General features: G+C 40.4%; 1 protein-coding gene across 10 annotated transcripts in view; it reads right to left on the bottom strand.

Annotated features, from left to right (window-relative positions):
* lrrc7 (leucine rich repeat containing 7) overlaps positions 1 to 27,041 on the bottom strand; it is a 123,775-nt gene that overhangs the window by 79,554 nt on the left and 17,180 nt on the right. For 4 of the 10 annotated variants that reach the window (XM_082509844.1, XM_082509846.1, XM_082509842.1 and 1 more), the window contains exon 1: positions 15,982 to 16,548. The exons of 1 other annotated variant lie outside the window; for it this stretch is intronic. In XM_082509844.1, the coding sequence (XP_082365970.1) occupies positions 15,982 to 16,006 (25 nt within the window). In that variant the 5' untranslated portion in view covers positions 16,007 to 16,548. Of the gene's footprint in view, positions 1 to 15,981; positions 16,552 to 27,041 lie in introns of those variants that run through there. 5 more of the 10 variants (XM_082509843.1, XM_082509849.1, XM_082509845.1 and 2 more) reach the window with 4 other exon arrangements.

Raw genomic sequence — 27,041 nt, 5'->3', positions numbered from 1 at the left:
CACCTTCACCTGAAAAAGTCTCCATGAACACACTGTGAGACCTGCTGCTATCTGGAATAACCTCTCCATCTTTCTGTCATCCCTCCCTCTTTCTCGCTCTCTCTCACTCTGGCCGGGAGTCAATCTCTCTTTTTTACTGCCAGCTGATAGCTGTGCATGACTGTCTGGATCTCTATTCATGCGTTCACTCCATCTATCACCTGCTGCTGCCTCTGTCACTCCTCTATCCTCCCCTCATCTTGTTTTCCTCTCCTCTCTAGATGAAAAAGAAAGATTAGACGCCACGGCTTTTTTATCTGCGCGTTGGTATCTTCCAGCTTACACGCTCTTTCAGCAGTGAGATCTGCTTTACTATTTTCCTCAAGGTCACACTAATGCTGATGCACAGTGTGACCTGCAGGGTTCAAACCTATGAGCGTCTCTTTCCCCCGAACCCTGCCCGCATTTGCAGGGTTTGCTCATCCTGCATGACAGCTTCCATTTGCATAAACACCCTTTAGTAAGTTTTATCCCTAAAGCTTTCCTTAACAGTCCATGGAAATTGCACATTGAGCTGTTGCTATGGTAACTGGGGACTCAATTGCCCAAAATTACCATAAAACACTAATTACAAAAACCATGGCTAAGAGCACCATTTTGACAAGCTTTATGCAACACTGCTGAGCTAGTCCCTCAGGTGGGGAAAATAAACTGGGAAAGGAAGTTATTTCAGTATGTTTGACATGTTCTAATTCTTTGAACACGCTGCATCTGAGTGTAGGTGTGAAGTATGTCAGGTAAAAAGCTGTTGAGTGCTTCTAAGACTGTGGAAAATATAGAAACACCCACCATAACGCCACCCAACTAGAGTAATCAAACTCTGCTGGGCACTGGAAACAATCCAGACTTAGGGCACTGGCACATTGACTCTGTGACTACATCCGTCTTATATTCAGTTTGTGTATCTGACAAATCTTTGCCACCACTTGATTCATTTCAACCAATCTCTCTTCTACGGGTGTAAAAGATTTATGCAATTCAATTTTATGCATACCTTAGTTTATGTAGTCAATATCAGCATGCTTTGGAGACATTCACAACTACTGAAATTGGAAAACATCCCATTGAATTTGTTTCACAAACTATTTACACGTTTAATCTGCCAAAAATACATCAAGGAAAACATTTCAGTGCTGCTTAAACTTCCTCGGAGACGGCTAAAACAACATAAACAGCATAAAATGACAAATCCAAACCTCTTTTATAATAACTCTGGTTCTGAATTTGCTGGTAAAGACACACAGACAGAAAGTGAAACAAAACACGGCCAAAATGTACCAATCAAAAAAGCACATCGATATATTCTGGAGCATTGTATTGTTGCATTTGATGAATGGAAACAGTGACACGTTTCCTGGAGTGATCACCACAAACGCGCAGGTTCACATAACTGCATTCTTCAACTGTGTGCGACCGGTGAATGTTTAATTTAAATAAAGCATTATAAAGTAGAAGTATAGAAATTACCAAACAGCTTTTCTAGTATATTTTATGCTGCCAGCTCCCTCAACATTTGCCAGTTATTAACATCTGCCCAGCCTGGAGGTCACTGCAAACTCTCGGTACCTCAGCAGAGCTGGCAATATCATCAAGGACCACTCTCACCCCAGCAACCAACTGTTTGAACTATTACCGTCAGGCCGACGGTACAGGTCACATAAAACCAGGACAAACAGATTCAGGGATAGCTTCTTTCCCAGAGCTATCACCGTAGTAAATAAGCACAAAAACAATTGAACCTATTCCATACCGTCACTGTCATTATATTATGCTGCTATTCATACTGTCATTATATTAATGCTGCTATCCTGTATATATTGTACATACTATTGTTTGAGTACTTACGATTGTTTTTTTTGTACTTTTTATATTTTACATTTATATTTATTATTGAAACCAAGGGAGTGGCACTCCAATTTCGTTGTACTCTGTACAATGACAATAAAGGCTATTCTATTCTATTCTATTCTATTCTATTCTATTCTATTCTATTATTGTACATAACAGTTAGCTTATGTCAAGGTAATATGGGATGTTGGCATACGCCCCCTTAAAAAAGTTCATATAAGGTTTAAATTACACACTACAAATACACTCAACAACACATCTGTTCAACTGCACGTTTCTGCAAATATCTAATCACTCGATCACAAGACGACCTGCTGTTCAAACTGAGCATCAGAATAGGGAAGAAAGGTGATTTCAGTGCCTTTGAACGTTGCAGGGTTGTTCGTGGAGCAGACTGGCTGGTCTGAGTATTTCAGAAATTGTTTATTTGCTGGGAATTTTCCCACACAAGGATCTCTAAGATTTGTTGGGAATGATGTGAAAAAGTGAAAATATCCAGTGGGTAAAAACGCCTTGTTGACGATACAAGTCTGAGAGAAAAGGGCAGCCTGACAGGAAGTCAGCAGCATATCTGAACACAAAACAAAAAAGTGGGCCAGAACGATCCAGAACAGCACTCTGGCACCTTCACTCAATGATTCATTAAATCTGATAGGCAGGTTAATGCATGTTACTACTGAATGAGTTCATTTTTCATGTGCTGCAGCCTGGTATTGCCTCCAGAGACAGCATGCTTAGAAATAAGGAAAAATAATGCGACTTCCCAAAGTCTGCTTCCAGCTCCAAACACATCTCTTTTTCCTTCTCATTTCCTTCTCGCTAAACAGAATGTTTTTTAAGCACCAGACAATTTTCAAATGCAGCTTTTCAAACAACTCACAAATATCATCAAACACACAAACTTTTTTCTGTGCAGTTTGTCCCTGTATTACATAGTAACAAAAACCCTCAATGCGAAACACTGAGAGGTGGTGAAAGCTGTAAGACAAAGAGGGCAGGAGCAGAAGAAATTTGACAAATTTTGATTTTATATGTAATGTCCTGATTCATTTTAGTTTTCAAATGTGCTGCTGGATTTAGTTTTTTGTGAAACATCTAGCAAAACAAACTGAAGTGCACTACTTTTGTGTCTCTTAAACATAGCATGAATGTACCAGGCAGTTTAGTGCAGGCTACACTGCACAGTTTGTAGTATTGAGATAAAGTTTGCAGTGATGAACTAAGCTGGACTGGTTACATCTAGGTCGCATCAAGGGTAGCAGACACCAATTTATATTTGAGGTGCTGATTCGATTACCTCTCTAAATTCTACTGTTTATACCCTTAGAAATCATACATACAGCTGGTCAAACATCTGCTTATATTATGTTCACTTGGGTAAATCCACAAAGAGAAGTGATATCACAGTAGTAATAGTATTGATGCTCACAAAATAAATTATTCTGTGACTTATTTCTAAGGATTCATGCTCAAGGATCAAGGATTCAGTGCACGGATCTTCTCATGACTACTTCCAGCAGGGTAACATGCCATGTCACAAACCTAAAATCCTCTCAAAAGTTTACGCTTACGATATTCAAAAGGACATGCAGCTAACCATGTCCATGTCAATATGAACTAAAAATCTCTGAGGAAAGTTTCAGGCACCTTCTTGAATCTACACCTCAAAGAATTAAGGCAGTCCTCAAGGAAAAAGAGAGTCTAACCCAGTAATAACAACCTGTACCTAATAAAGTGTCTGACTGAGGGTATGTGGTGCTTTAGCACAGCCTGTTGCACAGCAGAATAAATGCAGACACCTTCTCTGTCTGGACAGAAAGAGACAAGAGGAGAACAGTGAGAGCGGGAAGCAAGCTCTGTGAGAACACGCTGATGTTAAGCCCACGAGTCACGACACAAAGTTGCTGCAGAAAACGCTTTAACGCGGTGCCGCTGCTGTGGATGTGGGCATCACAAGGCAAATTCAGGCCAGACAGTCAAGGTCGAGGCGCTTCACTCCCACGTCCGCGAGCCCATCAAACCTCACCGTCACGATTCGCAGAGCTCCGAAAGCACATTCGCACAAATAATACATCACTGTTGTAGAGCAGCGTTTCATAAATAAACTAAGGAGGAGTGAAGCGACACTTTTTGTTGCTGCAGTATTTTTTTATTTTTTTTTACTTTAACTCAAAGCATTCACACTTAAGTTGTTAGTGGATAATAAAAGGAATGATACGTCACTGCCAGAAACACACTCTGTATTTGCTCGTCACTCCTCACACTCATATATCTAATGCATCAGGATCCGAAGGCCGGCCGATTAAAGGAAGTAACACGTCCACATATTTCTGCGCAAACATATAAAGTAATTGTAAGCACTTTTTATTCATGAAAAAGTTTAATTTCAAGTCATCATTTTTATGTTGCTTTGTAAATCTTGGCAGACACTGCGCAGATTTGGCTCAAATTTTACTCCTGAATTGATTACGTCTGCTGCTGGGTCGGTTGTTGTTTCCTGTGCAGTTTGGGGGGCAGTCAGCTGGATAGTTGGCATGTGGGAAATTTTGACTTTCCTGCAGTTTGAGCTGTTTTAATATCTTATTTCCCATATGGTGCTCCTTATGGATGCTTTTGTGCTGTTTTCAAAGCCTGTCCTGTCACCATATGAGAGGCAGCAAGATTTCCCGTCACCATCTAAAATCTTTGCTCTGAATGTAATTAGAACGAAGAGTATGAAGTAATAAAGAGCTTAAATCCTGCTGAAATTGTTATAAAGCAAACCTATAGACCCCACAAGAAGTCTGGGACTTCCTGTGAGCCACATGTCCTAATGTAATCTGTGCTTTACAGAGATAAAGAGACAGTCAACATGAGGAGAGAGAGGATGAAGGAAGAAATCTATGTAGTGAACACGCAAGATTAGTTTTTACCCATCAGCTCAAAGGCTGATGGGTATTGTTGTCATACTGCCGGGTGGGCAGGTGGCGCGGACACAGATCGAGACGACCTAGGAGTTGAATCTCAGTAACCTTGACATCAAGGTCAAATTTAGAGGTCAAGTTTTCTGTTTGGAGCACGACTGCCAAAAACGTTCACCAGCCACACTGCAACTGGTCGGGGAACACGCATTTCTCTGTTTGCGATGGGTGGTTGCCAGATGGTGGCTAGGAGATCTCTACGCTTGTGTGACTGGGGCCTTGATAATAAGGACCGCATCGGCATCTTAACTAACCTTGGCAATGTTTGCTTTTTAAAGGGCTGCAGCTGACCCTCAGTGTCACACGACAGCACGTTTACCTGGTAAATGTTTGCGCGGACACTTGTAAGTCACATAAGAAGGGGCAGGAAAGCTAATGCTAGCTGTTGCTCAGTGTGAGTGGCTCTTGTGTTGTGCAGCACATGATGACCAGCTTAGTGTGCCTCCTTGCTCTGCCCATGACACAGCCAAAGTAAGGTTTGATGAGAGTGACCACAAGTCATTTGTAGTTCTCATGCCAGAAACTCCAAAATGGCAACATTTGCCACTCTTGACTCCTTTGCTTTTTTCTCGAAGAACACAGGTCGAGTTGTTCACACAGCAGATCTGTACACTGTTTCAGACAAAACTCAATTCTAATTGAACAATCAGTCCTTTGATCAATCGCTCAAGATCAATCGAGAATAAATGCCATCACTGCAGTTGTTTTAATAGTGAAAATGGTCAATGTGAAAGATTTTCTGAACAGGAAATCAAATGGTGACATGACGTGAAAATTCACAGTCAGCAGTTCCCTCTCTCTCTATCACACACATACACTGATACACACACATGTGATTTATATAATCGCATGGATGGCTAAATTGCTGGTAAAGTGCAGTCTCCCCTCAGTCACGTGGAGTGGAGCAGTCTATTAACATTCTCCACATATCAGTGCTTACAGTGACTCTGAGGACATTGTTCAAATGTAAAGAATAATTGCTGTCAAACAAAACAACTGTACCACACTTCATCTGGGAGATGAGCTCATTAACGGGCAAAACTGTTAAATAATGAGTTTTTAAAATACAGCTTGCTAAGAGAAAATAAGGCAATGATTTCTGCAATAATGATACTGCAGTAATTAATGTCAGGCATGCTTGTGTGTAATTTAAAAAAAAGAGGTGTTTTGCTCGTAATGTTTTCATGCAAAGCTAGAGAGAAATCTGGTCAGTGTGTTTACATAACTGTGATTTCAAAGTCCTTTCTGCTAGTGTATAAAGTGCATATCTAATCAATTGCAATGCAAACTGGAAAACTTGTACTTTTAATTCAGTACATTTATATTCCAAGTTTCTGAAGAGTTTGTGATTCAGAGTTATGATGCAAAATATAATCAAGAAACAATTATCTGAGCTCCTGCTGAGTTTCTAAGTTTGCTCACTTGCAAGGAAACAAAGAATCTCTCACTTTTATGATAGCTTCATTTTAATAGATAGAGACAGAAAACCCAGAATAAAAACACATAACATAAAAGTTATGAATTGATTTGCATATCATTGAGTGAAATAAGTATTTGATCCTCTAAAAGTCAGCCGCCATTCTTGCTCTCACAGATTGGCCTTGTGCCCATGGAGCACATAGATTACAATCAGTCAGTCAACCAATCAATCACTCAATCAATCAATCAGTTTCCATCCTCTGGGCAACCATGGGCAAGACCAGAGAGCTGTCATCAAGGACAAGACTGTAGACGTGCACCAGGCTGGAATGGGCTACACAACCATCAGCAAGACGCTTGGGGGGAAGATTTTTCGGAAATGAAAGAAATAATAAACGACCATCTAAGATCACACCTCATGGGTACAATCATGAGAAAGGTGGTAGATCAGCCCAAAACTACATGGGATGAGGCTGTTAATGATCTGAAGGCCGTTGGGACCACAGTCACCAAGATCATTGATAGCACACTACGTTGTAATGGGCAGCAACAGCACCAATCTTGCAGCACCAGCAATGTACCTCTACCTAAGGAGGCACATTTTAAGACCTGTCTACTGCAGAAATAACCAACATTGTATTTTATTATCCTTCTGAGCTTGTGACTGTAAAGCATTTTAGAACTCATCAATGAATATAAGGTAGAAAAACCTTCCTCCACAGTCTTAAAGGAAGTGGCATCAAGCTATGGCACCACTTCGGCATCTGATCCTTGTACGTATGATTTGTAATGTAAATCTGGCCAGAGAACTATACCATCAATTACAGTGAAACCAACATAATAAAAGTTGCTCTTGAACACATTTTATATATTAAACTTCAGGGATTCCTTTTATTCTTTGATTGCCAACAAAGAACTCTTGAGTACTGATGGCATTGCCAAATCCTTATTTCTGAGCGCTCCTCTCCAAAAACTCTTCTATTCCTCCAGTTCCTCTATTACCTTATATGCGAACGAACATTGAGTCGATCCAACATACACTGCTCTGCTATTCATAAATGCACCTAACCTGTAGCTCAAAATAGTCTCCAGAGAGCAGCATTTGCCAAAGACTGGTGTGAAATGGAACTGGTACTTGATCTAAAATGAAAAAGAAAAACGTCAGTTGCCTCCTAAACATATAAACATGGAGAGGTGATGGTTACAGAGAAACAGCTGTCCTATGGAAATGATAAAATGCCTAAGTGTGCCAAACCCAAGCGAACACCGAGACACGCCATCTCACAGTCTCTTCCTGTCTGATAGCCATGACAGCTGAGCTGAGACAGACAGAGCGGGACAGTAGGCAGATGCTGTCGACTTAGGGAGATTACTCCATCGCCCGTCCATCCTCCTTCCTGCCCATTTGTCTGTCTGCACTCTGTTCTGCTGCTTTCCAAAACTTTCTCCAGAGACTTTTTCACAAATTGTTTTCCAATTACGCCGGAGTAATGCAGACAGTTAAAGATGCTACTACCTCTAATTACAAAATAATTGCAGTTATGGATTTTCCACCGTACCCATGTCAGATTCTGTTCTGCTTTTATTTTCATCTTGGCTGCGCTTATTTTTGCTAAACAGAAACAGCCATCACTAAAAGATTGAAACAGATGAAAGGATTTTAAAGACTATGATAGAGGCCTTAGGGTTGCTCTTGGTCTGTTTCGTACTTAAATTCAAACAAAGTGGCATTCTAAAAGTCGCCCTGGCAGAGCTCTTGCCCCATTAAGAGGAGACTGGGTTGCCTATGGCAACACGTGGACAAACCAGCACAAGGTCAAAAAGACCTGCCTCATCCCTCAATCTCTTGGGAGGTACCCACACAATACACTGTCCTCTCCAGCAATTACTACATCACTTGAGACTTGGCACATGTTTTGGAAGAGTTAAAAATGTCATCCTTACCATAAGTAGTACTCACTTTTCATATAATCTAAAATAGATTAGCTGACAGCTAAGATGCAAAGTGCTTTCTATGCACTCTATTAAAACCAGGACCAAACCGACAAACCAATACTCGCTCATTCACCCAACCTGCTTCCATCATCTTCAACTATTCCTCCCTAATTTAGTCTCTTGTACTCGGGTGGATGACCTACCAGCTGTTTTCGAATAAATTTGGACTTTTTAACAAAACAAGAAAAAGTTTGTGATTTTATATTTTTCAGTGACCTAATTTGTCAGATCCAGTACTGAGAGACAGCGGACTGGGAGTTAGAATAAGCCAGCTACTATTAATGTAAGGTAATGATGTATGACCAGAGAGAGATACTGGAGGTCAAAAAAGGAAGCGACTCAAAGGATCCCAAATAGAAATCTACGAGACAATTCTGAAATGCAAAAGAAGGCAGCTGTCCTGCTGCTGCCCCCGAAGAGGCAATTAAACAGGAAACATCGTAGCCATTAATTCAGTCAGGCTGACATTTCCTGTATTCATAAGGTGAAATAGTATGGCGTTTCTGAAGTGCCCTCATGGGAGGAGCAGAACTGGTACTGGACCGAACAAAGCCACAATGTTAGAAATTGTGTGCATTCATAGCAGAAGGATTTGAACCATTCCTCTTCTTTTTCTGGCACTTTTTTAAAAGCACTTTTTAAATCACATTTGACTGGTGATTTTACACCAGTTTTGTATCCGTGTGACTGTGGAAATGAATGTTGATGCTCTCATCTGAGCTAAACATCCAATTTAGAAAAAATAAAATCCAGTTTATCAGCCATGCTACTGCTGTTTTATCAGCAAAGGAAGTTCACGAGCTCTGCAGATCTTTGTAAAAGAGATCATCTCCTGCTTTCTAACGTGGAAAGCATGAGAGGCTCTGCAAAATGTTTGGGTTGCAATTCTGTGCTGGTGCTTAATGAGCGTTAACTTTAACATATTTTCCAGTGACCAAACACTATATACTATACAGACCACTTGTGTTTAGTTAAGACCAAGAAAATTAGTCCAAAGCTGACTACAGATTCTCAGCTTTAAGTACCGCAGCTGCCAATAAGGATTTTAACATTTTCCATTACAGGTTACTGATGGATTTTTCCTCAGTTTAAAATTGTATTTTTCACACCAAGTTGTAGATTCACATAAAATCTTGTCATCTCTCTAGCTTCTAAAGGTGTGGAAATTTGTGGAACTCGTAAAAAAAAGCTGTTTTACTATGAAGGCATTTCCCATCATCCCATCAACATGGAGCAAAGTAAAACTGCACACACACAAACACAGGTACACACACAAACACAGCAGGTTGTACAGAGTGACATACTGGTCAAGTGTGAAAGACTTCCACACTTCCATTATCCACGCTTACACACACTGTGCGTACTGTAACGTGTGAATCAGCTTGCTGCCAGCCTGCCAGGTTGTTTAGCAACTGCACGGTTACCTATGGTGGGGTTTTTTTACCTGTTCATTTCCACTCAATACCCCACTACCATTGTGTCCTCATCTAAAAAGCCGTTCCTTGTTTTTGTAGAACTGTGCTGTGGCACCTGTGTGCCTGCACCACTGTCCTACTTTCCGCACCCCTGAAAAGATCCATTATCTCAGAACAGACTTCTTGGCCTGACTTCCTCTTTGTCAATGACAAGTCATCTTCTTTAGTGTTCTTGTAGCTGTCACATTAGATCAGGGGAGACTACGGTTGTGACAAAGAAATACCAGAAGCTTCTCGACCTGCCCTGTCAGTGTTTCCAAAAAAAGATGCTCCTGGTGCACCGCAGCTGTGGATCTTAAAGTGAAGCCCGAGGACACGTATGACACTGCTACAACAGGCATTCTGCAGTTTGGAATATTATTTCAGCAGCCACAGAGACTTAATAATAAGGACGATTACAGCAGGGATCTGGTTGTGCTTCCTGTAACATGCTTGCACAGCACAGCAGAAATAACACAGTGCGTGTCTGATTTCTTGTGTATTACTTAGTTTGAAACACTGGATACTTTGTAGCAATGAATTTGCCAAACTAGCAACTCACCGTGAAGACACAGCTTGACTCTGCTCAATTCAAACTCTGTCGCTGGCCTGTTGCAACAGCTGAGTTAGAGTAGCTCTGCTCTGTAGCTCTGACATGTATAAAACAACTTATATGGCAGTGTACCTGTGATAAGTACAAGACAACGTATTGATAACTCACCTCATATTAGATGACATGACCAGTTATTTGGTCTATAGACTGAAATTTATTGTAAAAAATGTACAAGTTTCCTTTGCAAATGTCTTGTTTTATCTACACAACAGTCACAATCCAAAGACATTCAATTTCCAGTGACATTAAAAAAATTAATTGTTGCATTTAAGAAGCCTGAACCAGGATAAATATTTTCAAAGAATTGTTTTGGTCAATTCTTTAGTGTTCAATGTTTTTAAAAAAAATACTAATGAAGAGGAACTCCAGTGGGAAAAAAAAATACTAATATTAACAGCAAATGTAATGTCCCTGTTATACTGTGAAGGAGCCACAATCTCTAACTTGAGCCAAATTATTATGTCACCCTCAAGAGAACAATGTGAATGATGCAACCATGGCAACACTGCCACGGAGACTAGAGAAGGGACGGAACGGATGCTCCCTGAACAAATCTGTACTCACATTTTTAAAAAAGACTGAAATCCGATTAAACCAGAGAAATGAACAACAAGACTGAGATAAATTTATCCTCTGTGAGACCAGTTTGGAACGGACTCATACAGCCTGTGTGAACCTACAGTACAGTACGTGCCGTGACGAAGAGGATAATGTTTCTGTCTCTTCCTCCTCCCTCCCCCTTCTACTCTACTCCTCGCTCTGCTCCTCTGAGCTCCTCTAAAATCCTGCAAGGGTTTCCTAGTGTAAGCTAATATGGTTTTAAGAAGCATAGAAAAAAATGGTCTCATTTGTCTTTTGGGCTTACACATGGCTGCTTAAGCCACATGCCATCCAAAAATCTTACATGAACACTTACATGAAAAAAAATATAAACATGTTTTCTGATACTTGTTAAAACATTCCATTTCTTGACCAGGGTTGACTTTAGTTGCCCAGTTTTAGACTCTGGTTTTCTCTTGATTACATTTACCCAAACCTTGTTGTCAGCACTTTTAGGTAGGAAATATTTTCCTTCAAACAAACTACACCTGTCAAACATAGGAAGTGCAAGTACTCCACTAGCTCAGCCAAAGGGGATGCTAATGTCTAATGGACACATGGATGGTTCCTTCTGCAGGGTGAAATGTTGGCGAGTGTCATTATTAAGTAACCAGGTAAAGCTTTTTGGGAAGAGATATTGTTGCTATGCTTTCAAAATGTATTTACTTATCTTTGAAGCTTTGATCAACACAATGAAAGTGTTATGTCATGCTCCAATAAATGAAAGTTAAGCAACTTCCACCATCTTGGCACACTGAAAACAAACTTAATGTATGAGCGGCGACTCTTACTGTGAAGTCTTTCTGACTCTGACGAAAATTACAAAATGAACTTTATTTATTATTTACTATAACACAAAACAAGTCACTGAGCCCTTAAACTTATCACAAAAGTATTTACTGAGGTCAGATGCAAGGGCTGACTTGCCACACACTTCTATAGGACCCAAAGGCTTTTTGCAATCACAGCTGTCAGTCACCGGTAGCCTTTAAAACGAGCGCTGGTGTAAGCCTCGTCTAAGCTGACTTCACTTTTCCGACCCAGAATGTATCTTGTATACTGCCTATAGGTATCAAGCAAATTATCTGCTAGAGCCTGACCGATTTAGGATTTTACAGTCTGATATTTGGTGATTTAAAACTATGGTATTTAAGTATATGTTTTGTTTTGGACACACGAACCATAGGCATTTCCCTGACATTTGTTATATGGAGTTCTTTATTTACTTGTTTACACTTGGTCCGACTGTTCGGATCAGCTGGTTGTCCTGTTTGTGGCATTCCAAATACATGTTGCCAACAGGGAAGTTCTAGAGTGCTCTTTTTTCACTTTTTGACCGTTATTACTTCATACACATAGATCAGCAAATAGTTCGTCAGATGGTATCGACCTGCCAATAAATCAATTGGGCTCCATTAGCCCAAACATAACTCAGAAGGGTAGCCAGTTTTATCTAACAAAGCCTGTCTGAGCTTCAGGAAGTTGGCTATCAGGTAAAGCTACGGCTGACATAAGCAGGGCATTAGATACATGGCGGTATTGCTTTGTTTTTAGAAGACGTTTTATCTTCTAGCTAATATTAGCTAATGCTAGCATCACTGCTAACACAGATGAACTGCAAACTACCTTACAAAGCAAAATAAAGTCTTAAGTGGATAACAGTGGATTTGTGCTGTGTAGTTAAGTTACAGCTAGATAGATGAATGTATCTTGCTTGCTAATCTTAGCACTAGAAAAATTATATCTCATCTCAATGGCTAGCTTGGCAAATATCCTTCACCACCCAATGTAAATTATATTACAATGATACTGTTAGATCTATATCAAACAGTATTGCTTTAGACACCTGTAAATCATTTAATGGAACAAAGTAAAAATATACAACAAAAATTTCCTTTCAACAATACTAGCAAACATGTGTGCTCAGCCAGCTAGCCATAACATGATTGTTTATGAAATTACCTTAATAAATATATTATGAACATAGTTCGAGGTTAATCTTGCTAATTAAGCTCTGATAATTATTGCAATGCTATTACAGACCATCGACCCATCGATCCAGCCATCCATGGATAGCAGTACGGCTTTTACATTTAACCACTGCCTTGACATATTTTTCATATTTTGGCAACCACATAACCATTTTCTCTGTTTCAAACTAGCCTCTCCATGCTTTTCAGTGGTATCGCTACATCTGAAAACACCAGAATATCGCAATCAGAGCATTACAGTCTTCATCATCATCATCCTTCATGATATTACAATTCATCCTCATCATTGTAGCACACACTGCAGATGTACTGGTATCTCTGTCCCCCTTCCCTCACTGGGTCTCTCTCCCTTGGCCCATCACCATGACGATGGGAGCCGGTTCCATGGATACAGTCACTAGGCAACCAGCAGCATCAGGAGCAGCAGCAGCAGCAAGAAACAGCAGTGTCCTGTCAGAGCTAAAGTGGAGCAGCAGTAGAACACTGAGCCACTCATCCTTCTTTATCTGTATGCAAGTTTTCTCTTTGAAGAGGAAATGTTAATGCATTTATCATTTCTTAGATCTGAAGCCTCGGTACTAGGCATGCTTAATTTAGACTGACAAAATGAGTACATCTATAGATGGGTTTAAATGTAAGTAATACGGAAAACTGATGATGACAAGATTGCAGTTACCTGAATATTATTTATTTCACCATCACTAAGTGCTCGTATGTAAAACCTTCTTCTGTCTTTAGTATTTCTCATAAACGGGAACCACCAAATGCCAAAGACAAGGGATTAAGTACCAACCATAAAGTATATTAATAAATAATTAGGGTTTTCAGTATAAATGAGATGGCTATTTATTTCGACAACTGACAGATTATTCATTTGCTCAGCTATAACAGACAGGCATAAAAACACAGATTTGCCCAAGCAATAGTCTAAAAACCAAAAAGCTGTTTCAATAAGATGATGAAAAACAGCAAATTCTCACACTGAGAAGGTGGAATTGGATAATGTTTGGCCATTTTAATTGAAAATATTACTCTATAGAAACCAAGCAATAATCAAAAGATCCACTTATTAAGTTGCTGACTATTGACCATCTTGCACTGGTATCACACTGTGCATTCTTAAAATAATCATTACCCATGGGTCAAACTGCAACCATCTTTGAACTTGATTTTCATGACTGCTGCTTACTTGTAAACTATCACGACGGCATCTTGTAGGGTTATGACACCAATTCTTGAAAAACCTTGTCCACAGATAGGCACATAAACACCTGCAGAAGTACTCAAAATGGTAGTTCCTGCTATGGTAGATGTAGCCAGGACCATATTTTTGTGCGCTACAGATACAGACTCACAAGGTGAAACAATATCGACTAAGCTGTGGCAGCTGCTAAATACTGGACTAATCCAGCTGTTGCTAACAGCTGGCAGATCATCATTCAAAGGAGAAAACAAATTCCACAAAGAGGGAAACAGTGAAAACTACTGCAAGTGTTCTGTTATCTATTCATGAGATAATTTAGGAAATGTGTGAGCAGCAATGTGCAAATGCAAGAAGGGGTTATACATGTAACCACACCAGAGATTCATCAATGTGTGAGTTTTATTATAACAGATCAACTGCTGTGAACTACTTCATGAAGTGTTTGCAAGGTCAGTTTTTTATTATTATTTGAAAAAAATATCAGTTTTACAACCATCTGTCAGTAACTGAGTCCTGTGAATTGTTCCCTTGAAAATTATTGATCAGTCCAGTGGTTTGTGTTCGAAAGTCTCAGTGAACGTTTGGTTTGAAAAGTAATCTTCAACATACAGGCGTTAAATACAATCCATGGCTATAAGGTACTTGATTAGATTCCATTACTGGTACACATTTCTACCTGACAACCTCTCAAAAATCCCTTTATAGTCCCTAAAAAATCTACATGGTATTCTATATCTCATGTATCCTGAAGATGTGGCAGATCACTCTCCATGTCTGGAGAATTACACATGCAGCATGTAAGCTGTTGTGATCAGTGTGCCCAAAGAAAGAAACCAGTGCTGAACACATAATAGTGTTTTTTTGCAAAATGACACCAAAATGAGCAGCGACTTCAAAGCCCTGTCGAAAAAGAGTGTATAAATAGAACCGTCTTAGGAGCAACAAAGACAGAGGAGCTTTAAAATATGTTGCAGTTGAGATTGGAATTAAATATTCTCTTTGATTTTAAAAAGGAAAAAAGGCTCTTTTTGTTGGTTTACAGCCCTGTAAGTCACATACATACACACACAGAAGAGACATGGACAACAAATTAGAGCTTGTATCTGTAAAAATTATGATCCAGTTAATAAAAAGCCATAACCTTCTACAGGTGCATAACTGCAGCCATAAACCATTTAGGCAGATGGTTAATAAGCCTTTGTCATTACAGGCTCACAACAAGCATGACAAACCGATCCAGCTAAATAATGGTGCAGATAGTCTAATAAGCACAGCATACCTCAAGGTGGTGGATTTAACAGGTGTGAATGTGGTGCATTATATGAAAGCATGACGTTATAATGGCAACAGGGCTGGGGGCTACATGTCAAGACAAGAGGGTATGTGACACTGCATCATATATTATCCCCCCACACACCCCACCTCTCCCTGATCCTGCAGTCATGGTTGTTTCATTAGCTCATCTCGGAGCTTCAAAGGCCCTGGGTGGGGGGTGTCTATGAAAGGATGAAGGGGCTTAATTTGTGCATACATTTAAGCGCCAAATTATTAAATACGGTGTACAGTGCCACTGTTCAGATGCTCAGTAGCAAAGCTCACCAAATTCTGAAAAATGCCATTCAAGTTGTCACGTGATGTCAGCCCATCAAATGTCCCTCCTGTGGACATTTACAGGATATTTTAATATTTATTTAAGTTATTTTTTTTCTGTTTTTTATCCAGTAAAATCTGACTTCAGCTGCAGTCTTTGCTAACCCCAGATTAATGTGGTTATTCATTAAGGGAACTCCATCATTAGCACAGACTTAACATGAAATGGGCTACGGCAGCAGGTATGTGTCTGTCACTGTCGCCTTACGTTGTAAAGTAGAGTAGTTATCCATCTGGCAGGCTGCTGGTGACGGATCCGGTTAAGAAAGAAAAAAATCACTCAGCTCGCCCCTTTGGAAACCGCAGCACCGGACGGGATCAGTCTACCGGGACAAACCGAACCGGTGTGAAACCAGGACAGGTACCCGCGCTATCAGCCGCATCTTTAGTGCCCCCGAAGCCAGAAGACGGAGGAGATGAGCGCATCAACCGGGGCAGTGTGATTCATCTCAGGGTCAGGTTTAAATCCAACTCGGTTACACGCGCGCAGACTACACACTGCTTTCAGTCACATCCCCTTCGGTCCATTTAGAAAATAAGAAGCAGGCGCGCAATGTCACAACACTGATTCCGTGACCAACGGAGGGGAGCGGCGTGCTTCTCCTTCTTCTTCTCCGGTACCGTAAAGCACGCTGCAGGAAAAAACACATTCAGCACGAGCATCCCCTCCCATACGTCCCTCGTAGAGAGAGAGAGAGAAAGAGAGAGGAGGGGGAGGAAAGATGGATGAAGATGGAACGAGGACGCGTGGATGTGCGTGCCTGTGTGCGGTAATCGCGCACGGGTGAGAGTTTGTGAGAGCAAAGAGGAGAAGTCGTCTTTTATCTCATTGTGCAGGTGCGCGTGCACGTGCACGTGAAGTCGAGGTTGTCTCTGAGACTGTTGCCATGCTGCCTCCATCTTTTCCTATGAGGTTTTTTTTTTTTCTATTTTGGTGCGCAAAAATAGCCCGGTTTCGATTAGAGATAATATTCAATGAAAAGGTTTATTTTAAACAAACGCCACGCTCTTATAAGGCAATGTCTTTTAACGGATGATATGATGTAATAATGTCTTATTAACTATTAAGAAATTATCTTTTAACTCTATAGTTCCGCTACAAGCTACAACCAATTATGAGTTGCCACGTTGTTAAAAGATTCTTATTAACAATTATTAACTTAATTATAAGGGTCCTGCAAATAAGCCTGGACTAAAATCCACTAATCACCAACTTGTAGTATTTATAACTGGATTTGATGGCATATTAGAGAATGATAAACCAAGAAAGCCCTTTATTGAAGTTAATACGAACAGACTAGTAATCCATCAGTCCTTATATTTATAAATGACTTATCCATTGTGCTTTATACTGTAACTATTTGCATTCCAAACAAGCGTCTCTTTTTCTTTAAATTACGTATGACAAGTCACCAGCAATATCAGTATCTGAACCCACCCTGCTAAACACACACTAATCTTTGGCCTCTGTGATAAATGTGTCCCTCCTCCTCCTGACCATCATTTTAGCATCCAAAGTGAAATGTGAATCTGAAAGGCAACGGTGCCACGTTGTCATTGAATCTTAACCTATTCTCGCTTGCTCATTATTTAATTTCACAGCACAACTGTTGGTAATGATGCCTATCTCCACACTGACTGGCCTATAGTGGCATGACACAAGACACACAAACATCAAAGACGAGCCACACATGTGATGCAGTGGTGGAAGCAGCCGGGGACCCTGCTGGCATTGTGGACGACATGATGGATGCTAAGTGAGCAGCCTTACCCAGAGCTCAGTGTGGTGCAAACTGCTGCTTACATTCAGTAGTCATCTGAGTGGGCTGCTGTTTTGAGGCTTCTAAGTCTAATCAGTTCATTCACAGGCAGCACGAGCCAATTCAATACTATTTGTTTATTTCAATTTCACTCAGCAGAGCTTAAATCCACTTTACAGAAATGCCCACTTTCTTCAGTCTTGGCAACACAAGTACAAACAGGTTGGCAGTGAAGTAATAGCTAAACTTCCTGTACGTACGCCTGTGTCTCAGCTCAGAGTTTCACTCTGAAGTGTAATCTGTTGCCTGCGGTTTTACACCTCAGCTGCACGTTTCATGTGGATTAGCAAAGATGAGCATCGTCATTTTCCAAAATCCTCGATTAAATCAACACTTTACATTTCTGCAAATCATTCCACACAGAGAGGCACTGGTTTGAGATCTGAGAAGCAGGACTGTGGCAGGAACATCAGGACAAATTAGCCTAAGGAGGGTGACAGCAGCTGTCCCTGCCTTATTTCTACTGCCCATAACGGCATAGTGAGGCTGCTCAGAGGCCAGCATGACACAGTGCATTGGCAGTAGGCAGCTTTAGGTGTGCAACTGTGTGAGTGCGTTATGTGTGTTACTGCAGAAGAGCACTCATACCTGCAGATCTGCTCTACAGGAAGTCAAATCCATGAATAAAATAGGATTCGATAATCAAATACAACAGATTAGACCCATTTTAATGCTGTAAAATAAATAAGATTAGACATTGGGTGTTAGACTGTTTTAATAGCATTTCAGTATACTTCTTCCCAATCATCCGAATGCTAAGAGTTTCTTTCCAAAACAGCAGCGACAGTCAGGATGTGTTTTCGATCAATTTAAACACTGTGTGAAATAAATTATATTGTAGGTCTGGACTGCTTGTGTGGGAGGTCATGACAACATGATAACAAGTACCATTAGAGTAGTACAATTAGAGTAATTATGTTGGCCCCTGGAAAAAATTAGATATAGGTACAGTAAATCTTGTGGCTCCCCGTGAAGACTTAAACCGACCTGTGACTTTGCAGCTCTGCTTTATTCTATTGTACTCAAGTCTACTGTAACAGTGACATAGTATCCTTATGCCATCTGTACCAGTAGGCAGTGCCAGGATGAAGCTCCCGTTAAACCCAGATGGCAGCACTGGGATTCTCCAAGATCGACTGAGTTTGACAACAGTCTGCGAGAAACCAGGAAGCCGGCCAGCCCGTCACCCTGTCACTCAGCTAGTCCTCTTCTTCTGTCTAGCCCTTCTTTTTTCCTTTCCCACTACACATCCACTTTAACTCCATGTCAGTCCTTTAAGTATTTGGTTAAATAGCTTAAAATGTTCAGGGTCTAAAAAAAAAAAATTCAGCTGGGACTGCATTTTGTTGCCTGGCAACAACAGATACCAAATATAGAGGCTTTTTAGATAATTTTGTTTTCAAAAGAGGACATCCTACAATAAAGAAGTCTACTTTTAGAACACGGATGACAGCACAAATGGAAAAACATTTTAAAAACACAGTACAGTCTACTGCTGAAAGGATGGTGAGCAGCTCCTCTTTTGAGACTCAAGCCACTGATTATGTACTCGTGCAGCTGAAGAAATAAAAATAAAGTGAAAATGTTATTTTTATTCTCCATTATTTAATACAACATGGTCAACTTTGAGGTATTATATACTCCTTACAAGTGAAACATTGCAAAATATTTACTGTTTCCTTTTGATGACTATGGCTTATAGGGGCGACTGCGGCTCAGGGGGTTGGGAATTGCATCTGTAACCGGAAGGTCGCCAGTTCGATCCCTGGGCTCTCTGTCCTGGTCGTTGTGTCCTTGGGCAAGACACTTTACCCTACTTGCCTACTGGTGATGGCCAGAGGGGCCGATGGCGCGATATGGCAGCCTCGCTTCTGTCAGTCTGCCCCAGGGCAGCTGTGGCTACAACTGTAGCTTGCCTCCACTGTTGTATGAATGTGAGAGTGAATGAATAGTGGTATTGTAAAGCGCTTTGGGTGCCTTGAAAAGCGCTATATAAATCCAATCCATTATTATTATAGCTCATGAAAGTCACACACATACATCAGAAAAGTACTTTTGTTTATAAACGCAGTACTTTACCGTGAATTACTATATCGGTGCATGGTGGCATAGAGGTGATCAACTTGTGGCAATGTGGAGGTGTTATTTAAGCCCAGGCTGCTTTGATAGCCACCTTCAACTCATTTCTTTTAGGTCAAGGTCACTCGAGGGCAATATCTGTCTGCTGATAGTAATATCATGGTCAGCAAACCCTTTGGTCGTAATGTTGGTGCTGTGGGGAGGTGTTGCGTCCTGCTGGAAAAGCAAAATCGTCACCTCCATAACGTTTTGTCAGCAGATGGAAGCATGAAGTGCACTAAAATCTCCCAGTAGCTGGGTAGCTTTGGACCAACCACCACCAAAACCAGAACCCCAAAACATCAGAGGCCCCTGAACCTTCACACTGGACCTTAAACACCTGGAGTCTATGCCTCTCCACGCTTGGTCCATACTCTTAGACATTCATTTCCAATGAAGTTTCCCATTTTCAATTTCCAAATGAAATATAAAATTTAGTTTTATGTGAATAAATGACTTTGAACCACTGAGTAACAATCCTGTTCTTGTGCCTTTTCCCAGATAGATGCTTCTGACGGTGTTTGTGACTCAGGCCTGGCTTGATATCAGGAATCTGACCGTTGTACAGTAGCACCTTTCCTGAGGCCCCACGTTTGTTGTGGCCCCCCAGGCCTTAGTCCACTCCTTCTGAAGCTCTCCCAAGTTCTTCAATCGACTTTCCTTGACAATACTCTCAAAGCTTTGATTATCTTTGTTGCTTGAGCACCTGTTACTACGAGGACGCTGTTCCCATCAACATTCCAGCAATATGCTTCCATACAGCACTCTGCAAACAGCCAGCCTTTGCAGGAATGACCTCCTGTGGCTTACTCTCAGAAGGGAGGAGGGTGTTAAAGATTGTCATGGCAACTGTCAAGTCAGCAGTCTTCCCCACAATTGTTGCATGAGATATACAGTATCTCTCGTATGTTTGCTTCTCAAGGTAAAAGCTTAACACACTAGCTTTGCATTGCCTTTAAAACACAGAGATAAGCAACGGTCAGTTTTTGGCCTATTGACTGTCAGAACCTAAATGCATCACTACTACAAGTGTTGTTTAGCCTTGTTTCACAAGGCTAAACAACACAATAGCCTTGTTTCACATCTGGAACCACATCTGGGGTCACATCTGAATCACTGCATAATCTGAAATTGATAACAGTTCAAATAGATTGGACAAATATAATAAAAACAGAAATAGAGGCAATCAATCAGACCTTACTGGGTACGGTTTCATTTTAAATTTCTACATCTATAAAATGATATAACAACTCTAACATTTCTTTACTCTATAAAGGAAATCAGGTATGGATACATAACCAAAAGCAAATGAACAAAGCAAACTAAAAAAGCTCCAGATGAAAAATGGATAATGCAAAATGTGTACATGCACTGACTGTACAGTATGTGCAGCCTGCTGCAGTTGCTTTTTTAGTTTGCTTTATTTTTCCATTTATTTCATCTGTGTGTTTCTTTTTTATTTCTTTTTTTTTCAGTTATTGCTTGTGATCATTGTGAGCTGTTACATCCTGGAAATGATTTGGGGGTTTTCCCCTTAAAAAAAGACACGTTAATACTTGCTCCAGACAAAAGAGACTAGAAAGATGGAGACACAAGCTCCATTTCTTCATAGCGAATGGGAGCGCTGGAGAGGAGTGAAGATCACTGCTTAAAAGTCCAGTTGTCAATAGGAACATCAAGATCATACTGATTAGCTGCCAGACAGCAATAATATCTCAAATGTGCTGTGCTGACCATCTCTGCAAAACAAGGTGAGAAGGGTTTTAAAACCACCCAAAGTTGTTCAAGGCATGTGCCCATCAGCTGGGTATCAAGTATCTCTTTAACCTCACATCTGTCCCTGTGTTTTAACACAAAGGGACAGATGTGAGCACTTCCTTAACACTTCCTTCCTTCCTTGCTGTGAAGAAGAATAATGTGCAGTAAAACAGAGAAGTTAGAGGAGGCTATGTCCAGTAAGTATGTGGCACCATGTTGAGGATGTTTGAGTTTATGGTGGTCACAAGAAAACAAATTGGCCTACTGAGGTAAAACCTGAGGATGAATGACATCAATCACACAAATGGGGGTAGATCTTGACAGTCTGCATCATAAAAAAGGACATTATCAAGACTTTTGGATGTATATAGCGTCCAGTTAAGACCTCACACAGTCACATAGACCAGCTGGCGGCCTTCTGGCAACCTCCGGTCACTAGAGGAAAATTGGGATTCCCCACCATTTGGTAGTGGTTGCTGGCTTTAACCAAGTGAAATCAGTCACAAAGAGATGCATCAGAAATGTCCTTCTGATTGCTTCGGTCACGGGGAAATTATTGCTGCAACCACCAAATTTCAAAACGCACACTTTTCCCTAGCAACCTGTGAGTCCCTAGTAACCTGGGTCACTGTTACTAGGGTTACTAGAGGAGTCGCCAGGCGTGCATGCATGGAGATCTAGCAATCAGTTTCACAGTGAGTGCCAGCAACCTTCAGCAACTGCTGACCATCCAGTCAGGGAATACACATTTTTCCGGTGGTTACCAGATGGTCACAGACTGGCGGCTAAGCTAGTCAAGCAGTTCCAGCCAAAAGGTGGATAAATAAACCACTTAACTTCAGATACTTCATACAAGGAAGTCCTTCCTATAGGCATCCATTTATATAATTTGTCTTGTTAACAGTTTTTTTATTTTTACTTTATGTCAGCCCGACTTTCTAAAACAGGAGAAAAAAAAAAAGAGTGCATGAACGTCTCTGTAGTTTGCAAATACAAGAAGAGCATCCTTCAGTTGGAGACAAAATGTTTTAAAACTGTAAAAGATAAAACATTGTAGTCAAAAACCTGAAGTGGCATCTCTGGATATATATTTTTACTGTAACATTTAAAAGTCATTTTAGACCCAAGTTTTCACAAGGGGTTATTTGGAAAGGTTACAGAAAGCTTGCTTTCAAATAACTCAGAGGAAATGTCAGTTTTAAAGAAAATAAATGAGAGATGCTGCATTTTGTACCCAGTGTAATACTTTGGTGGGCCAAACTCAGTATGAGAGCCAATTTCTGCACACAGGTCCTATTTCAGGCACTTTGGATTCAACTGATTTTGCCCACAGGGGTTATTTTGGGGCACCCTGGTTTAGAAAGCCACGCACGCATCTGCTATAAACATACATCACAAAGCTGTACATTTAGATAGCTTGCCTATTTTTTGGCACTAGATTACAGCTCCTTAAACACCTTGAGTTTATTCTAAGAGTGCTATCCACAAATAATACAATAGTGCCCATAATAACACAATGGCAGGATTCCCAGCTCTGTTGATACAGTAGATTTATCAGTGGTGTCCAAACTCTGGCTCTAATGAATTACACAAAGTGGACATGGATTTCTTATTGCAGCGCTGGGTCATATCTACAAAACTGTGGACTATTACATCTTTCTAAGGATCAGTTTGTGCCTTGAGAGTACCAGTTATCTTACTTTAAAGTCACAGTTTTGAGTCAAGGTGACAGTAGGTGTTCTAAATATGACAGTAAATTCCTGGCAACTGGAAGCTGGGAATTTACTGTTAAACTGCTCACAGCATTATTACTGCATTTTCATTTACATCATGGTTACATTTTCTTATTCACCAGGCCTATAGACCTGTATTTTCATTTATACCGTTACTACTTATTAATGTTTTCATTTTCCACATTGTTACTTTTTGTCATTTACAATATTATTATTGTATTTTAAATGTATAGTATTACAGTATGAGTACTGTTTTTCAGTTACAAAGTAACATTATGGTTTTCTGATGCAATTACAGCAAAGAAAAATTAAAGTTATGAACTTATTTTGCCACTTTGCCTTTTACAATACTGTATTATGTGTATGGTGTATACATAATACAGTATCTTATTATATGTCCACATCACAATACTGCTTAAATGAGTAAAAATCAGTTACGGTGCAGGTTTAGATTCATGGTAAGCAAAGCATACTATTTGTTTTTTTAACATAATTTATGATGGCTGAGATTAGGATTGTGGGTAATAATAGTCTTGGTAAATGTAGTGATATAAACATGTGCGCCTCAATGGATAACCATTAAGCTAATTGTACTATTAGAACCATATTCATAAGCAACTTGAGATAATGAGTTTGTTCAACATGCAAAAACATAACTGCATCCCAGAGAGACAATATGAGCATGTGATGGGACCCTGCAGGTAGCAGGATGCCATGCTGTGAACGAACAGCCTCGCGCCGAGCCAGCGAGAAGACTTGGGTCATTAAATCGCTGAAGCCTCCACAGTTGCTTCCTGTTAAGACAGTCGCTAAGTTAATGTTGCCAAGCAACACAAATACAGTGAGAGCCAGAAGGGAGATATTTAACCAAATTCACTGGAAAAAAAAAAAGGGAAAAAAAGAGACTTTGGGTGACATTGTGAGGTTTGGATTTCAGAGAAATTGTAATTGAGGATATCTGGGTCAGATACATCATTTCTAGGACTAAGCCCAAGCACGGGCAGAAGTCTCCAGCAGCAGGAGACAAATCTAGTCCCTTCTTAAAAATGTTATGCCCCATAGATAAGTATATATTCCGTACTACTAAACACAAACAGATATCTAATACTGTAATAATACTACATACATTGCTGTCACTCAAATTCTAAAGCAAACATATGATAAGAAGAGGTCTGCCTTAGCCCCACACCTGTAAATCTGCATTTGTCCCTCACTCAACTACACTTTGGAAGGCTAGTCCATGACTGAACCTGAAATGACCAGGTCTATATCTCTGCTTTTTGCAGGAACCAAATTGTGGTGCATAAAGCAATTTTTAATAATGGAAGGGGAGACTTACCAAAGTTATTACCAGTGTTGGGACTAACGCGTTATTAAGTAACGCGTTACAATAACTACGTTATTATTGTGGTAACGAGGACGGTAACTAGTTATTATGCCAAAATCAGGAACGCGTTACTCATTACTGGGATTTAGATAGGGTCGTTACTCGTTACTTCGTGTGGTGGCTATCGCGGAGATTCAGTAACATTAGCAAGTGGTGGAGGCCAGCAGGTGGATGAAGGAAAAGGGAGGCAGAAGGAAAAGAGACCCGAGGCGGCCGCCGGTCCAAGTGTGAACTGAACTTCAGGTAAGAAGTTATGACCTGCAGTCTCTCTGGGTCAGATATAAACCAAGTTTAGGTGGACTTTATTTTCGTTATTCTGACTTTTTCCGTACTGCGTACTAGCTAGCATGACGGAGTTTCTATACAGCTGGGTGGGTGCTATGAAGTTAATGATGTTGAACTTTATTTTGTTCATAAGTTATTAGAGTTGCCAACCGTCCCGTCTGGTATTCAGAGAAAATATTACGCGTTTCTTATTGAGGTGAAAAGGAACAGTTTGTCCCGTAATTCAGCTACAATGAAAAAGGCACAAAGCTGGAGTTATTCTGTGTCTTTGCTGCACAGCTGCCTCTTCTTCTTTCATTCTCCCCCCTCCCTCTCCCGTTTCTACTTCAGTCATGAAACTGATCAATGATCAGCTGATCGGCTCTCTTGTTTGTTTATCGCTCACTTTGCGCCGAAAGAGGAAACCAGCGGATGTCGCGGTAAACAACAGCAGCACGTTTAAGCTTGATCAGCTGTTGTTAGAATTTATTTAATATTAATTTCTAGTATCAGCTGATGTTTGCTGGAGCCACAGCTGTAAACCTGCTGGTCATGATATGGTTTGGTTATCTGGTGAGAGGGAAACATGAAGATGAAACCAGGAGATGTCCTTACTGAATCATCAGAGCTGAACAGGTGATGGAGAAACAGGTTTACCTTTTAGGTGACATGAATGAGTTGAAGGGAAGTTATGAACTGTTTCTGAGAGACAAATAACCCCAGGATCCTTTTTTAGGTAGCTGACAGCTGGTAACTGTGCAGGGGCGGGTCTAGCAAAGTGTTGCCAGGGGGCCAGGTAGGGCATTAACAGGGAGAGGGGGGCACAAAGAAATACTTTTCTTTCTTATTCTCATTTAAAATGTCTAGCTTTTAAAAAATAATTATCTGAATCTTACAACAAACGATTGATAGATTGATGCATATATACCATCAAAACAGTGTACATCACTGTCACAAGAGTGTTTATTTTCATTCAAAGGCTTTATGATTTTTCCTATAATGGTGGGCCGGTCTCTAGTCAAAACGCCCGGGCCAATTTTCTGTCCCAGTCCAGCCCTGTATGCAGCTCATCTGCAGTCTGGTGTTGCCTACATCTTCCTATTCAGAAGGCAGAATTTCCGAGTTCTGAGTACAATCGAAAGCACCACGACTGCAGTTTTTGTGTTAGATGTAAAAGGCGCGCATGATGCTGTGACGTAGGCTAGAATCATGGCAGCAGTCAATGACGGTCCAGGCGTGGGATTTCTCTCGTGGAAATATGCACATTATCTTTTCCTTTCTATTGTTAGGTGGCACAGTGCACTTGTGGCAAGTAAGCAAGCTAGAAGACTGGCAAAGTTATGGAAGAAACACATTAACAAGAGAATTCTGAGTAAAACCAAAGTTACTTTCCCTAGTAACTAGTTACTTTGAAAGTAACGAGTAACTTGAAGTAACTGAGTTACTTTTGAGAGAAGTAACTAGTAATGTAACTAAGTTACTATTTTAAAGTAACTTACCCAACACTGGTTATTACAAACAGATCTTTAAACCATTTCTGTGCATTTTTCTGTGGTTTATAGTTTTACAAAGCAACAATTCAAGAATGCTCTGCTTTGTTCTACAAATAACACATTTTCTTAGTTTGTGGAAGCAAGTCAGTAAGTATTTACCGTCTTACAGGAAAACCACAAGCTACCCACAGACAACTGCTGTTCTGCAAACTGTAAAAAGTACATGGCACACACTCATCAACAGTATGATGGTCCTTGCAGGTGAATTTCTCAAGAGCTCTTTATCTCACAGGCTTATGAATAGGTGATGAGAAGTCTTAATGCAATGTGATTCATGGAGAGTAACAACTCCAATCTGCAGCGCCTCACATGCACACACATGTACGCACACACTCACACAGTCGTGTACGCGTGAATTTTCAAGAAGATAAAAGTGACTTATGTTAATTTCCTGGAGGCTGACGTTTTCACCATAATGTTCAATAATTTACATTTATGGCATTTCCTTTTTGACCCCATTAGAAAGAAACCTACCCATAATATGACACACATTACACATGCAGCAGTATTCAATAAACTACTTAGAAAGCCAGCATTCTCTATGAAGTGGAAGGTACATTTATTTATTTGAAAAATGTCAGAAAAATCCTTGAATGTAGCAACAAATCTTGCAGCAGTAGCACCCAGGATCATCT

The sequence above is a fragment of the Aulonocara stuartgranti genome (genome assembly GCF_965226115.1).
Source record: "Aulonocara stuartgranti genome assembly, chromosome: 17".
Lineage (NCBI taxonomy): Eukaryota > Metazoa > Chordata > Actinopteri > Cichliformes > Cichlidae > Aulonocara > Aulonocara stuartgranti.
Note: the sequence above shows the minus strand (reverse complement) of the source record. Positions and strands in the feature narration are given on the sequence as shown.